General features: G+C 38.9%; 1 protein-coding gene across 1 annotated transcript in view; it reads left to right on the top strand.

The window, feature by feature from the left end:
- The window catches only part of fstl4 (follistatin-like 4), a 242604-nt gene that overhangs the window by 212638 nt on the left and 12750 nt on the right, over positions 1–17216 (top strand). Inside the window, exons 9-14 of the mRNA XM_071205519.1 lie at positions 108–269; positions 4203–4337; positions 4970–4996; positions 6963–7081; positions 8329–8478; positions 11469–11576. Coding sequence (XP_071061620.1) covers positions 108–269; positions 4203–4337; positions 4970–4996; positions 6963–7081; positions 8329–8478; positions 11469–11576 — 701 coding nt within the window. The remainder of the gene's footprint in view (positions 1–107; positions 270–4202; positions 4338–4969; positions 4997–6962; positions 7082–8328; positions 8479–11468; positions 11577–17216) is intronic.

The raw sequence follows: 17216 nt of genomic DNA, 5'->3' as shown, positions 1-17216 counted from the left end.
TGTGCTATATTCCCCTAGGAGTTACCATGAAACAGTGTGCAATTAGGTTTTCACTCGCGCCTCTGCTCTCTCCCTGTTTGTGTCTTCGGTTTTGTTTGTGCGTCCAGTCCCTCCAGTGATCCTGGTCTACCCGGAGACGCAGGCCCAGGAGCCCGGTGTATCTGCCAGCCTCCATTGCCACGCCGACGGCATCCCGAATCCCAAGCTCCTCTGGCTGAAGAACGGCATGGACCTGCTGCCCAGATCCTCCACACAGCTCGCTCTCATAGGTGGGGAGTTTTTGATTAGTTGTTTTTGGAAGAGCTGTCAGCGTTTTAGCAGACTTTTGTCACATGCAGTGTTTTTCAATTAGTATTGCCAACCAACAGAGCTGCAGTATGCCAACACTGCAGAATCCTTTATAAACAAGGGAAAGCATATTTAGAAATAGAAACAAAGCTTGAAAATAAAGCTGGTGTTGAACGTATTATTAACTAATATCTAAAACTCTGCAGTAATGTTTAATTATGCTTTTGAATAAGCAAGCTGTACTGTTGATGGCATTATCAGTTCATGCGCTAAACCCTAAGCAAACTTACATATGGATGTTGTGTTAATGTTAACTTTGTGTGAGAGATTTAAAACCTGTTTTAAAAACTGTTTTAGGACAATATTTTCTTTAACTTCAATCACCAGTGTTTATGTTGTGTTATATTCTAATAATGCTTATTTAACAGATCCACAACACTTCAGTGCCATTTACATTCTCTACCAAGTTGATGAAACACGGATTGCAGTCTAACTAACTATCTTTATTTTGCCCATATCAAAAAAACCTACTTCATCTTTAGAAATCCAATATAAATGGGGAAATTAAAATGAGCAAATAAGATGAAATATATAGTGTGTGGGAGAGTCGATGTCAGCTCTCTAGACTAGAATGGTGCTTTTTAAGAGACACTCTCAATATAAGAGAGAAGGAGCAAAGTGAAGCACGACTTTTCCTTTTATGTCCTGGTTCTCATTAAGGGAGAGTTTATTGGCAGTGTGTGGGTCATTACCTGTGGTAATAGCCTGTTTTCAACCCCTCAGACACTCACACATGGGAGGGTTTGCAAGGTTCACCAGCACATAAACACTGCAGTGGCTACGCTTACAGATTTGCCAACTAATATGGGCAAGGGGCATGCGTCCCCCTCACAGTGATTATTTAGGGTGGTTTTATACAAAATATATAGTTAAAGGTGGGGTAGGTATTTGAGAAACCGGCTTGAGATACACTTTTTGTTATATTCCATGGAATGCTCTTAACATCCCGATAGCAATGAATATCTTAAATGCTTTGACAAAAAATCCATTAACAAATGTCATCTCTGGAAGCCGTGGTGCTGTAAAAAGCACGACCAATCATCTGAGCCGGCCCGGCTAAAGTAACTGGATGGCCTACCTGCCTGTCAGCCTTCCATCTGTGCAGAAACTTATCTCGTGCCCTCATTGGTCATGTGCGCGTTCGTGTGTGTTGGAGGAGGGGCTCTGTAGATTGTAGGCAGATTTTTTCCGGCTGTGTATTTTCAAATTTTAGCGCACTCGAGCTGGTTTCTCCAAAATTACCTACCCCACCTTTAAGTTAAAAAACTAGAGTGGAAACGTATATAAATTACCATTGTTGTCCAGCAATGCCTTAGAAAATATATCAAAAGCATATAAGGTATGATTCTTTTATTTAATTTCCACATATCTCACGTGTTAGGAGTGTAATAAAAGCAGTGTAAAAGTGTTGCCTTTATCTTTATATGTGGCTTCTGTAAAACTACACACTGACAGATGGTAGTGAGGAGTATTGATTATAAGCCACAGTTGAACAGTAAAGAGAGAAAACTGCTTTGTGTTGCTGAATGAATGAAACTGTGTTCTGGAACCGTTTGCGGTGCTGAAACATCACATTAATCTGTGCCTGATATTCCCTGTTGTTCAGTTTGTATAGCAAACAGCAAACCTCTTAACCCAGCAACAGTGATATCCTGATGTGTGACATTATGGATCTTTTTTTTTAACCCCAATGCTTTGTGTGAAGAAGGCTCAGTACATTATCGTTATCACACAACTCAAATTCCACGTTAATCAAGGTCATCTGAGGGAACAGGCTGCATTTGTGACTGTTGAATGAAGACTGTGAGCTAAATGACTGGATTTAGACTGTGGGTATAAACCTGCCATTTGCTGCCAAATTTCCTACGGCCTGCCGTTGTACTGTTTTGAAAAGACACTGTCGTTGAATCCTGTGTTTTACGCTGTCCAAGACATCTGTATTCAGTCAAAGAATCACAAACAAGCTTAGTGTTTTCCCTCATAGCAGAGTAACAATATGTGGGGCCTGGCATATCTTCAAAGTGACGCAGCACTTTGGATTTGGAGCTGTGAGACTAATGGATTTCTACTTTTTATGAGGTCACAGAGAAAATCATCTTAAGTGTCATGATGACAACTTGGAATACTTTAACTAGGATCTTGTACAGATAATCATTCATTTGAGATACAGTAGAGGGTAACACAAGAGTGGATTTCCACTTGCATCTCAAATTAATGAAAGCAAAATCCTTCCCTGTCCCAATCCCAGAGGAATGAGATATGTTCCATCCGGTTCCTGTTTCCTTTTCAGATTTATATTTGATAGAGATGAACAAATTGCAATTTGCTACACCGGTTCTAATTTACTGTCTTTCTAGAACTATATTAACCATCATACACATGTACCTGATGGTTCAACCATTTCAACATACGAATAGTAATGTGAATATATACATATTGAGTATAGCCCCATTGAATCATACATTCCTCATTTGCCCTTACAACAACAAGCTCAAGGGTAGAAGTAAAGAAGACTAAAAGTTCTAACTCAAAATCCCTGTCATTGCAAACAGCTACAATCCTGCAAAATAGGGATAAAGAGACTAATTTAATGAGTGGCTGATTCAGTGGTTTTCAATAAGAATTGATCACAACATAATTATGAATTAGAAGTAATTAAACTGGTGGCTCATTCTATGAAGGCCCGCTTCGAGGCACTTTTTACTTCAAAGCTCTTTTCCCTTGATAAAAGAGAATTATTATCAGAAGCCAAAAGACGTTTCACTTTATGTGAAAAGATTTGTGTCAACTTTTGTAACGTGTTATACGACTCACTAGGCATTAATTATAGGGCAGACATCATTTTCAACGTACAACATAGAACACTTATCTTGAAGGCTGCAGTCTTTTTGGTTGTTTGTTCTATAAATATTGTTCCTGCAGGAAGACACTTGAGTGTGTTTTAACAAAAGAAAAATACCCTTTTATATCCTCAAAGTGGGAATATTCTAGAGGTTTATAGATGCTATAGATACTAGATGTAAAATAATTGGAAACGGATGCAGCGTTTATGTTCTTACACAAGATCTATCAAAGCAGCGCTGTGACACCCAACATAATTCACTCTCCCAGTGCTGTGAAGTGTGGTGTTTAATGCAGTGCTACATACAGGACAGGAGGGATCAGAGTGCAGCTGTACATCACAGAGCTTGATGCTACAGCAAACATCAGAGCGTCCACCTCGTGTCCTAACATCCAACATCACCTGTCACCTCCACCCACCTCACCTGCAGCTGCAACTTCAGGCAAACAATGCAGTATTGTGCAGAATATGTGGGGAAATAAATAAAGTGTGAAACTAAGCTATTATATTAGAATGCAGGATATGTAATGGGATACAAAATGGTATGCTGATGGAAAGTTACTTGTGTATCAAACATATTTCAGACAAAGAAGCCTTCTTCAGTTCAATTATTGTCGATATCAACAAACATTCTGCTATATATACTTGACATAAGACTAACAACATGCTTTTTTCTCCCATGCTATGCTATTGGTATATTTATTACAGAAAAACAATGGTTTAAAAATGTTATACTGTATAAACTCTGTTGCCCATAAAGTTGGAATGCTTTTGTTTTCAGACACATTCCTCTTTTTATTCCTATTTACACACACAATCATTTCATGGGAAGAGTTACAACATATTGTATTCGAACTGTATGGGCAACAGTGTACTAAACCCACAACAGAGTCGAAGATGGTTGTTCTGAAGCCTTTCTTTTTTCCAAATGCAAGATATCAAATAATGTAGCAACATGTACCTGCTTCAGTCACCTTTCATTTTCTTTCCTTTTGTGTTTCTATTTCCGTAGCCAATGGTAGTGAGCTCTTCATTGGCAGCGTCCGGTACGAGGACACTGGAGCCTACACATGCATCGCCAAGAACGAGGTTGGCGTGGACGAGGATATCTCCTCTCTGTTTGTTGAAGACTCGGCCAAGAAGACCCGTAAGTCAAAGAACATTATCTCTGTTAAAGATAAAGCCAGAAATAAGTCCTCGCACCCACTTTTCCCCCCAGAAAGATAGTGTAAACAGTATATTGGCGTAAATCCTCATGGCATGGCTGCTTGTTAGATAATAATGTTAGTAGTAATTAGGTTAAGTTATATAATCCTTTTCATAGTTGTCCTGTGATCATGCTACCAGCTTGATAAACCCAACAGATGTATGGAGTTTTGAACTAAAAATGAACCTCAGGCAGCTTATTTTATCCCATATTTTATAGCAAGGGACAAGCGCCCAAATTACATATTTTATGTTACTTTGATATTGGTTCTTTCATTAGATTGCATCATTTTGACAAGTTAACAATCGCCATTGAGAAAGAGTTTATCGGGCCAGTTAAGATTAAACAGAATAATCTCTGACTTCCGTTTGATCTCTTGATTTAAGAGGAAATATGATCCTGTCAACAGCAGTAAGGAACATTTTGTAGCTGTCAAATATGTGTGCTCTTGGCATGACATGAGATCAATCACCCCCTCTCTTTCTTGGATGATCTGTCTCTTTTTTTTCTGAAGGTGATTTAATGTGTTCCCCCTCTTTTCCCTTTCTATTGCTGGGTGGCTGAATCTGCAGTTGCAAACATTCTGTGGAGAGAAGAAGGTAATTCATTAAAGTAAAAAAAAAAAAACTTTGATACTCTTGTGAATCGGAAAATATGGTGGGCATAGTTTGTGGCTCTTCAGGGCCTGCAGCTGAATATCTGCATTTTCCAACACGTTTGCTGTTCTGTCCAGAAGAATCACAACACTGTTTCCTCTCCAGCAAAACTTTACTTCCAACCTTGCTTTCTTCCTTTCGTGCCCAGGGTGTTTCTTGTTTTCTGGAGTGCTTTCTAATCTATTTTTCAGATCACCTGGGGAGGAAACATTTACACACAAGCAGAGAATTGATGCATTATGCAAATAAAACCACAGACCAAGTGTGGTGCCTACACGAAAACAACTGTGTGGTGTTCAGCAGTATCAAATCAAATCAAGTTGTATTTATAGCACATTTATAAACGATTGTTAGTCGAGCCAAAGTGCTGTACATATAATAAAAATAGCATACAGTAGAGACACTTTACAGCAAATACAACAGCACAGATTGTTCAGAATATCAGTATGATAAAAATGACACCCTCTATCCTTAGACCCTCACATCGTACAAGGAAACACTTCCAGAGAAAACCCACAGTTTAAGGGGAACATGGGAGAAACCTCAAAGAGAGCAACAGAGGAGGGATCCCTCTCCCAGGACGGACAGACGTGCAATAGATGCCGTGTGTAAATCGAAGAGATAATACATTTTACAGCATATAGACCGAATGTTAGGAAATGCATGTGTCTGTAATAAGAAGATGAATCCACGAGGATGTCAGCTACAATCCTGTGGAAGCCATCAGGGAAGCAGCATGACGAGACCCAAGGCAGGACCGCAGAGACAGGTTCAGCCACGACCCGAAGTCCAAGACTTAATCCAGAACTCAGGATAGAGGATCCAAGACACAGGACTACAGCAAGAGGATCAGCCTCGACTCCGGATCCCGGTGTAGATATAGATACAAAACAAGAAAAATATTTGTCTGGGTTAATCGGAACAAGAGAATACACAGACACAGACAGAGAGGGAAAAGGTCATTGGATAAAAGTTATTCTTGATAACCCTCTAGAAAGATCTCATGAACTTCCCCACTCAATCTATCAAGACCCGAGCAGTTCTATTAAATATAGGATAAGAAACAGAGATAGGGAGCACAACAACAACAACAATAACAATCCATGCTGTCCTTATACTATATATTACATCAGTACGGCCACAAGAACAGTTTTACTACTGCACTGGAAAACCGCTGCGGTTTAGAATGCAATACAAACACAATCTGTTTTAAACACATCATCACCACATCAGGTTTACCACAAAACCAAACGACGTGTAAGCATTATTTCTAAACACTTATCAGCACTCAAAGCTGCCTCATTAACAGTGTGTGTGTTTGTGTGTGTTGTGCAAGTGCTTGTTTGTTGTCTCTGTATTCATACAGGGTGTGCATATTCAGTGTGCTTCTTTGGTGTACTATGTTTATCACAGCGTTATGACAGCCTGACAAATCAATCATCATCACAGTTTTTGTCAATGCCGCAAGTGTGTTTATGTGCTTATGTTTATCATCTGTGCTCATGTGTCGTGTTCCTGCCGGCAGTAATAGACTGCTGTCGAATCATCCAAATGCCTCAGCATCAGACTGTGATGCTAACTCATCAGCAGCTGTTTACACGTCGAGATGTGAAATGTTTCCTCTTTGAGGCAATGCCTTTAATTGGATGCTTCTTGCTACAGTATGTGGTTGGCGTGTTGCTGACAGGGCCCTTTGTAGGCTTTGTCAAAATGGCTGGCAGACACACACTGCTCATCCCCGCTAACACGATAGCACGCTAAGAGGAGTCCTCGAGCAGGGAAATTGAAATGCCAGTCACAAATGTGAGATAAGATGGGAGCGGGATATTCTGTTGTTGTAAATGTGTATTTGTTGTTTTTTTCTTCAAGCGTGTTTCAACCTTTGTCTGTCTTCTGTGTTCTCTTCCAGGGTTGAGCGTGGGAAACATGTTCTATGTGTTTTCTGATGAGGGTATCACTGTTCTTCAGCCCAGTGAATGTGAGATACGCAAACACATGCAGCGGGCAGAGAGGATTGTTGCTACATATGTAAGTGCACGTTATGCCATTATTTTGCTTTCAGGTTTAAATTGTGTTATAGATTCAATAAGATTGATGTATATTACTAATTGGTCATGTCAGGTTACACTAACCTATATTAAGGTTTCAATATTCCTCCATATACAACTTAATATATTCCATCTATCTATCTGTCTCTCTCTCTATCTATCTATCTATCTATATATCTATCTATGTATGTAGTTAGGAGGGTTTTAGTATAAAAAGATTGCGACCAAAATGAAGGCTATCCTTCCTTCGATGTCCTTCCTGTTGTCAGAGCGTGGCTCCTCACCTAACTAATGTAATGGGATTACTCGTGTCCATTAGTCAACAGCTTGCACCAATAGACTGTATATAGTCTATACTGCAGACCCTGAGGTTTCTAATCCACTGGAGAACATCCCTCTCTCAGAGCAATGGTTCAAGTCGCTTGTTCCTCTGAGGGATTTGGGTTTTACAGGACCCTGTAATTGTATTAGAGATCAATACAAACTCAATAAGCCATGTGTTAGCCAGTTCCTGCTGTAAACAGCACTTTCTCCACTTTGGTGAGGTGGAGAGAAGGTGAAAACTCTTGCATGTGTGTCTGATGTTGTATGTGTGTGTGGTTGTGTATACTTGTGATTACATACTAGTATATATGTTGTGTGTGTAGAGGAGTGTGTGAATAAATGTCTTGTCAGCAAAGACAGCATGCTGCAGAGCCTTTAAATGCAGTGTTTCCTTAGCCAGTTTATATATTTCGAAAGTTTCACACTTAAAAGTGAAAACACTCATTATGAAATAAATTAGTGTTATCAATAATAATAATAATATTACATAATGTAATAATATTATTATTTAAATGAAGTATGCATGTCTGGTAGGACTGGGTTATATGGCAGAATTTCATATTAGTTGTTCAGTCCTTTTGTCCTTAATTGAATTGTATAGCATGCTCTGCAGTGTACATTTTATTTGTATTGTATGTCAGCTCTTTTTTTCTTGCCTTGCCTTCACTCCCAGTACCAAAAATGTACTGAACTGTACTTTGTAAAAAATAATTAATACATTTAATCTTATCAAAAAAGTCTAAAAAGTGAACAGTAATTGCTAAACATTTGAATTGATGATTTGTAGATTTATTTGTATTGCATATTAACAATTGTTGACCTTTCCAAGTTGTGCTTTTAATGATAATGAAACAATTCCCAAACCTCCTATCATCCTCTCTGTTCCCTGTTTGGTCATCCCAGGAGGAGATGTGCCCTAAGGGTGAGGGGGTGTCACCTCAGCACTGTGTGTGGTCCTCAGCAGTCAACGTCAGGGATAAGTACATCTACGTGACCCAGCCCCTCCTGAGCCGACTGCTGGTGGTCGATGTTCAGACGCAGAAGGTGGTGCAGGTGGGTGGAGCACCAAAGTCTCAGAAACATCCTAGATATTAAGTATCTGAGAGGCAAAGAAGGGTTGTAAATTCCATCCATGACTCCCCTTTCCTCCTCCTGTCAAATCACACCAGAGTTTGGCATAGCATTAATAGCCGCGTTCACACTGCGGTACTTTTCCCACAAAGGTTCATGCGAACTTAGTTCATGCGAACTTAGTTCATGCGAACTCTTTAGTTCGATATTTAGTCAATATGACCTCCACTTGTTCCAAATGAAACCAAATCCACCAAAAAAAAGAATATGTGATAGAATACTACGTGTATTTACCTTTTGGTGATGAAATAGAAGCTGCCCACTATAACCGAGAAACCCCCACCCCCCCTTTTCTCTTTCTCTTTCCAACACTGTAAAAACTGATTTTCTCTCCTTGATCAGCCGACCCTCTCTCTCTCTTTCTTGAAGACCCTCTCTGACCTATGGGTGCAGGAGGTTAATGCATCCAGCTCTCTGCTCTTTCTTTGTTATTTCAAAGCCTTTTTTTTCCAAAGCACATTTCCAACTTTCCTTTCAGCCTTTTATTATAAGAGAGAAGATGGCAGAGTACAATAAAAGCACTTAATCCACTGACAGAAGGAATGCATTAACGCAACAATTGCTTTCATTTTTTTAAATGGTAAAGTCAGAGTACTGCATTTATAATCCTCAAGGAGACGACTGAACGCAGTGATTAGAAAGCGTATGTCCAAACACTAGATTGCCACATTAATAAAGACTGTGGGCAACACTTTCCTTTACAAGTATGAGATTAAAGCAAAACAATTCTTTCTTCAAAGTAAACCCAAATGAATCGCTCGCTACTCATAACCTGGACTGTTACAGATAAGATGGCCTATTCTCTGTTTGGGGGGAAATGGTGGACTAAAACACAACAATTCTCTTTTCTCTTTCACGAGAAAACCAGAAATATAGATCCTAGAGAAGCACAGATGCCGTTATTGAGGATTAGTTATTGTTGGGTCTTTTATCAACATCCTTTTGATATAAAGTTTCCTTTAATACAATGTCACCTTTAGGAATGTGTTACATCCTTTCGTGATTTCCAGCAGACACTATGAAAGCAGTAAACATGTGGAGAAGCTGCACTAATGAAGGCTTTCAAGTTGTTTCATCCTGTTGCACGCAAGGAAATTGTCCTCTTTTCTCAAACAAAGGGATCTAACCTTGACTCTGATGTTTCAGACCTGTGCTGGGTCAGCCTCACATTGCACGTGAAAACAACGGCATTTTGGCTAATTAAAAAGAACATAGCCAAGACCTTGGGTGATCTAGTAACATAAACACCTTACAATGGCTTTGTTTGTAGTCATGTTTTAGGTTTTAGTTATGCTTTTTCTTTTCTCAGACTCAGTGAGCATCCTTTAGCAACGTTTTAGATATTCCTTTTTCCTGAAGAACAATATTGTGAATCTATGCATGCATCTACCTGTATGACACCAATGTGTATTTTAACTGTGTTTTAGTAATAAAGTAATAAATACTTAGTTTTCTGTCTTTGAGTTCAGGTTTGATAGCATTTGATTGAATCTGAAACATTTGAAACCCTTTATCAAGTCTTATTAAGCTTTTAACATGTTCAAGTCAGTAGAGTTGAAATCTTGATATGATACTATGTATAAATGTTTAAATTAAATTAAATTGAAGTGACACAATGGGCAAGGCCAACTTGTGTCAATGCCGCAAGTGTGTTTATGTTTAGATATGAGATCCATCGCTGTCTTCTCAACACTATGAACCTACAGAAGACTATTTTTAGAAATGCATTATTCAACCTTTATTTTGACAAAATGTAGTATAATAAATTGTAATAGAGACTTTAAATACAACATATGCATGTTGAAAAAACAGATGACAAATAACGTCCTTTGCACCAATAAACAAAGATAGGCACTTAATAACAAGTCTTGAGACACATAAATAAACCAAATTAGGAGCAACTGGAAGTGAACTGAGTGAAGAGGGGATTCGTCAAAGCCGTATGTTGCCATCAAACTAAACTAAAAGCAAGCAAAAAAAGGTAGGACTTAAAATGTGACTTAAAATTGTCAATGGTGGAACAGGAGTCTATACCAGAGCCCGGGAGCAGCAACAGAAAAAAAAAGCTGTATTACCAGTAAATTCAGACAGGCAGTACACACATAGTGTACATGCACACATGCTGAGTTGACACTTGGCTGACCGGTGCAGAGTGGAGGGCCGGACCTACCATTACTGAACACTGGTGAGGGTGTCAGCAGCTCCCTGTCCGCCAGCCAGAAGCAGGGTAATAGATTGTGTTATTTCTCGTTGTTGACATTGCAGCAGACCTGAGGTTGAACACACTCCACCCCCCTCATCTCTCTTTTTTCCTATCTGCCTGTTCCATTCGTTCCTCTATGTTGTATTCTTTCTGTTCTTACACATGCTGAAAAAAACGTTCTCCTTCACTTCAACATCTGCATCATAGAGAAAAAACCTTTACATTTTGATTAAGGACTGTATGACCTATTCATAAGTAGGCAATGTGACTTTAGCAAGCTGCAGATTTATTTTCCTTTGTGAAATGTGATGGTGGCACCATCTGTGATTTGCAGCGTTAACAAAATGATCTTCGAGGTACTGGTTGTTATACAATATTTTCTGATTTCACAGTCAGCTCCAATACGATTCCAAGAGAATTATTATCAAGCAATACACCGGTAATAAACTGATATAAAGTTTTATTTATTTTTTATGATTAATAAAAAGGATCCTATCAGTTTGACATTTTGTTGACAAATGTAATAGTATTTATGGGTCAACATAGCCAATGATTTAGTTTAGTAGAGTATCTGTAAAAAGGCCATTATGCCTGATATCTCGAGAACAAATCATCTTACTTACATGTGGAATTGTTGTTGTTATTATATATCATTGATTAGCCTAGTAAACCTTCAATAATCCTTTCCTTTCATGCCCATCTCTTCTAGGCAGTAACAACAGATTCTTTTCCAGTGAAGATGCTCTATGACAAGTCACATGACCAGGTGTGGGTCCTAACATGGGGGGATATGGACAGAACCCATCCAACACTTCAGGTTAGTGTGTGTGTGTGTGTGTGTGTGTGTGTGTGTGTGTGTGTGTGTGTGTGCGTGCGTGCGTGCGTGCGTGGGTGCGTGCGTGATGTTTAACAAACTTTGTAATGTCATATAAGTTTATTTTTTCTGTAGTAGTACCACTCACTTCTAAAGACTGCGAAAACGCTAATAGGGCAAAACAGACTTTTGAACTGAGTGCTTATTTTTACTGTTTAATACAAAAAATGTTGGTGGCAACTTTGTCAATCACTCATGTCTGCAAAATGTTGTACTAGTGTTCATAGCATGACATTTTAGAACATTTAATGAATGTGTTGATTATGGTACAGGTACTATGTTGAAGTCTCCTTTTTAAATCAGTCTTGTAATTATTAACATAAAATCCACCCGAGTGTAGCTTTAATAGTAAAAGAAAAAAAGCCATTCTTTATTTATCATTACTTTTGCTGTGTGTGTATTTGGGATCTCTGATGAGGGATTATCTTCCTGGAAGAATATAATCTATATAAACTGCAGAAAGTTCCTCATGCGAGGAAAACGCACCTTGTGACTAATAGAGCTTTATTGTGTACCTGCGTTTCCTGTTTACATGATAAGTATTTACATGACCACAAATAATCTATGGATGTTTTAGAGCATTTACAAAGCCAGCAAAACAGTAATTCACAGCTGCGGTGCTGTTGGCTGGTGCATGGCGTCCCTTTGGACCACTGGTGTTGGAGACGTCACAAATGAGAAATGATCACAGGTGTGATTGTATTTAATCCACCTCGGGGGATTGGGTGAGGTAAGGGAGGAGGGGGGAGGGAAGGGGAGCGGGGAGGACATGGAGGGAAGGGGAGGGGAACAGAGCCGGTGCCTGGGGGATGCTTGTGTTGGTGTTTTCATAGGGACGTGTGTGTGTGCGTGTGTGCGTGCGTGCGTGTGTGCGTGCGTGCGTGCGTGCGTGCGTGGACAGATCATAGTATAATCATGTGAGATGCTGTGTTCAGTCTTTACTGTTTGTGGTGTCTATTCATTAAAAAGATTGCAGAGGGATGATACACTCTCAAATCTGTATGACTCTTCAGAGGATCTCTGGAGTGTAAGACTAATTTTATATTCAGAGAATCACTTGCATAATGCACTGCATCAATTATTTCTTTGTTTTTTGCCTTGATAGTTTTAAACACAAGTGTTTCATGAACATTTTGAAAGTTAATTAGTGAGTGTGTAGCTGTTAATGGTACTGGAGTCGTCCTAAAAATAAAACTTAATTTTGTAAAAAAACATGTACAGGGCTTTTGAAAGAAAATGTAATGGTAGATTGTTTTGGATCTGAAGGTGCCAATATGGCAATAAAGAGTTGTAAAAAGACGGCCACCTGTGTGTGGGTTTTAGCAGTTTTCTACTACTGTAAGATGTACAATCTCCATGGCCAAGTAGACGGTATGTGTGTTTTCTTTCAGTTTTGCACCTTCTCTTCAGAGTGTAGGTGTACTAGCAGATACTTTGTTTCTGTTTGGCTGTCAGGGCTTTTTTGTAGTTTTTTTTAAACTTCTTTTAGAGGTTATAGTTTTAAATGAAGTAGAACATTATTTGAAAATATGTTTTTGTAAATCACAGACAAAACCATTTCCACCTCATATAATTTGAAACAATCAGAGCAGCTTTGCATAACATTTATGGCTGCTTCCTGAACTGCAGAAAACACATTAAGGTTTTTTATATCTTATTAATGTATCCACTTCCTGCAGTTGTTCTGCATCAATGAATAATTATAGAGCAGTGGTTGAATCACTCAAAAATGCAATTGCAGGAAAATTGCATAATGGTTTGCAGGCCACGGGGATCACACCACAAATAAATTGTTTGATAATGTCATCATCATTTGGACTGAAAGTAATTGACCCGTTCAGCAGCAGCCTGTCACTAACAGAGGCACTGCTTCGCTCCATACATGTTTATGACTGTGTCTGCACATGATGTGAAGTTGTGTAGTCAGCTCAGTGTGTGGGGTTTCTTTAAGGAGCCACATTTTAGGATGGCTCAATACCTCTATGTAAACATCAGAGGGAGTGTGATTGTCAATTCATTAGAGAAGATAAATGGAGGAATCACTGCCGGGCAGAGAGGAGCGTGGCCATTCAGACTGTCAGTCCACTCTACATCTACGTGTCAGGGAGACCTTAACTGTTTGATTGCTCTCCGTGCCTCCCCATTTATCTCTCAAATAGTCTTGCAATTAAATCATTATTTCAAAAACTCGTGAGGAAACTACATGTTTTCAATTCAGGCTGGTAACATACTTTTAGTTTTTAAATCTATCCATTAAAAGGTATTTTTTATACATTTTGGTTATTAGTTGGTTTGATATCTCCTACAATAATTACATAAATAAAATAGTCTGAAAACGACTGTTGTATAATTAGAAGCATCTGGTAGCTTGGTATTTAAACACACGCCATATAACAGCAACATTGATTTGATTCAAGCCTGTGACCTTTGCATGTTTATACTGTCGCTGTCCAATAACAAGACTTAAATCAATACATATCTGATGAAAGAACAAGTTAACAAGGCTATGAATCTGCAGACATTTAATGGAAACCAATCAAATGTGTTTTGTTAGAGTATAATACATGAAGATCTGATCTGCATATCAGCAAACATCTGTCTCCTTTCTTTCTAATGCATGCTTTTATAAATCAATGATCTACGCCTCAGGAATTAAAAGACACAAAGACTTTGTGTCTTTTAATTCCTGAGGCGTAAAAACTGAAATGAATACTTAGTATTCATTTTAGTTTTAAAATTCTGCATTGATCTCGAACAGCGTGCCGTTGAGTCTTCCAGGGAATCCATAATGTGCTTTATTGCTCCCCATGAGCTACAGGATGAGTTATCTGACAGTACATAAAACAATAAAACATGTAACATGTGGTGCGCTGTAAAACATAAAAGTGCCTTGTAAGATTTATTCAATTCAAATCATACAAATACAGTGGAGCATTTGAGGAGTGCCATCTTATATGGGTGTTCTGTAGTTAGATGGGAAAGTTAAAAAAAAATAAGGTTGAGGGAATGTTGTTGTAAAGAAAAAGCTACTCAGTCAGAACCAAATCCCCCACAGGTATCAGTGCAGCCGGCGAGGCGGGGCCGGAGTAAAACTCAATTGGCCTCGTTGCTGAGTGTGTGGATATGAAATCCAAGCATGAGCGATGACAAAGAGAAGCCTGTGGCATTAAGTCGAGAGCACCTGCAGCCCTGGAGACCTGAGTTGCTGCCTAATAATACATGAGCGATACTCCATTGAACCTCATTAACTGTCCTCATTGTATTCTGCAACTGTTGTAATGACTGTTTTTTAATGAGGATTCTTTTCATGTTTCACACGGAATAAAAACCTGCAGATCTATTATTTTTCTTTAAAAAAAGATGAGACAGAGAAAGCTTTTGAGAAGTATTGCAGAAGAAGTGCAACTTAAACTGCTATTTTTATTTCCTGCATTTCTTACTTCTGAGGGAGGAGCGTGGATTTGCCCCCCACTGGGCATCAGGTAGGGGTTCAGCTAGAGCTGCGTAGGCGTGGACATCAAAACAGATTTTAAGCTTAGTTCTTTCTTTTAATACAATATTCTATATGCGCTCCAGCAACATTTGCCTAGGTGTCTAAACCTGGAGTCGCTTCAATAAGCCGAGTTTCTCTGAGAATATCAAATCTGTACAAATCTGAAGAAAAAGAGCTGGTTTTATTCTGCAAGCAGGGGCAGGAGTTGACTGGTTGCTTTTTTTAATACATGCACAGTGTCACATGTGAAGGTCCCATAAACACCTCCACTTGTCCTTGGCTATGACCTGATCAGCAGGCATGCATGATGAAGCTTGTGTCATGGACGAGGCGGTGCCCATCCAAAGTGTGCGCTCTCCCCACCTTGCACTTTACAAACATGCTGATTCAGTACCAGGTGTGTGACATGAGAAATGGAGCTTTTATTGTCGGGTGTGCGTCGAAGACAACCATCTCTGTGTAAGATGCTTTATCAGATAACGGAGGTGGAGCCGCTCTTCATCAGCCGGAGTCATGCACTGTAGATGTTTATCTGTTAAAGGATTTATGGGCATGTCATCTGGACAAGCTCCGGCTGTTAAGTCCTGAAATATGAGGCTTTATTCTGATGAAGCTTAAAGGTCACGGGTTTAACTATCGCAGGTTTTATATGAGCAGTACTTATATATAGCAGTAACCAATACTGGAGTTTTGAGGCACATACCACCATTTAAGGAGTGAGATGTTTTTGATAAGGATCCCTATAATTAGTTGAACATTGTGACCAGGTGAATCATAAACTTGTCAGAGATCTGTGGTAGACTATGTAATATAGATACTGTTTCCAAATTACCATTTAATTAACATTTCTTTGACAATTATGCACTGCAATGTATTACTTGTTGGCATATTCCCCAACACTGATTCAGCTTGGATAAATGTCAGTGTCTGATCTGTCTAGCTCTGCACTCGATCTCAATATTGTTGTAACTGGTTCTAACATTGCATAGAAAGTATGTCTCATTAAAAGTTTGGATGTTATTTTACCGGTTGATGGCAAATTAGTTTTCAAGTATTTTTTTGTTTCAATTACCGAAACAGATATTAAAACAAAATTAAAATAAAGTTGGCAAGATAACCACAACAAGACTAGAGAAATAAAAACATAATTAAAAAGAATACAACAAACAACAGCAGTACAACAATAAATAGGAACAGCAGTACAACAATAAATAGGAACAGACATACATTCAAACAGATGAAATACTATCATACTATGATACAGTTAAAAGTGTTCACATTTTTGATTACTTAAAAGCCAGTTCTTATGATAGTGGTTCAATGTATGATAGGAGGTGTTATTCCTTATCTGTATCGGTATTGTGTTCCAAAGTGTTGATGCCCTCACAGAGAAACAGTGTTTACCAAAGGAACTGGACCTAAGAGGGACTACACAGTCCCCTCTTAGGGCAGACCTTGTGGTTCTGCTGTTTGAATGTGTCTGCTGTATAAAAGTGCAGAGTGGTGGGGGTGCCTTGCCGTTCATAATCTTAAAAACGAGACATGCATCAGTGTGTTTTAAAAGATTTTCCCAGCTGAGCAGGTTATGTTTGTCCAGGATTTTGCAATGGTGGTATAGCTTAGGTTTTATGTCCAAAACTTTGAGAGCTTGTTTGTGAAGTGATAGGATAGGCCTTAATGTTGTGCTATTCGCCTGGGTCCAGCTAGTCATACAGTATGTTATGTGGGGAATGATCATGGCAGTCATATAGACTTTTGCTACAGGTGTTGTCAAACAGTTCCTTATATATATAAAGTTTGCTAGATTGTATTTAGTTATTTGCATTACCTTTCTCACTTGTTTTTTGAAGGATAGAGTAGTGTCAAGGATAATGCCTAGATATTTGAAATGTGTAACTGTTTGAATGACCTCCCCAGACACATATAACTTGAGTTCACAGTGTTGGTCTTGCTAAAAAAAACATACAGACTACCTTCTTAACATTTAGATATAGCTGGGAGTCAGTAAGCCATTGATTTACATGAACCATTGCATCACTTAGTTTGGCAGCAGCTTGGGCCTTAGTTTTTGCATGGACATAAATGACAGT

The sequence above is a fragment of the Pseudochaenichthys georgianus genome, chromosome 14, assembly GCF_902827115.2.
Source record: "Pseudochaenichthys georgianus chromosome 14, fPseGeo1.2, whole genome shotgun sequence".
NCBI lineage: Eukaryota > Metazoa > Chordata > Actinopteri > Perciformes > Channichthyidae > Pseudochaenichthys > Pseudochaenichthys georgianus.
Note: the sequence above shows the minus strand (reverse complement) of the source record. Positions and strands in the feature narration are given on the sequence as shown.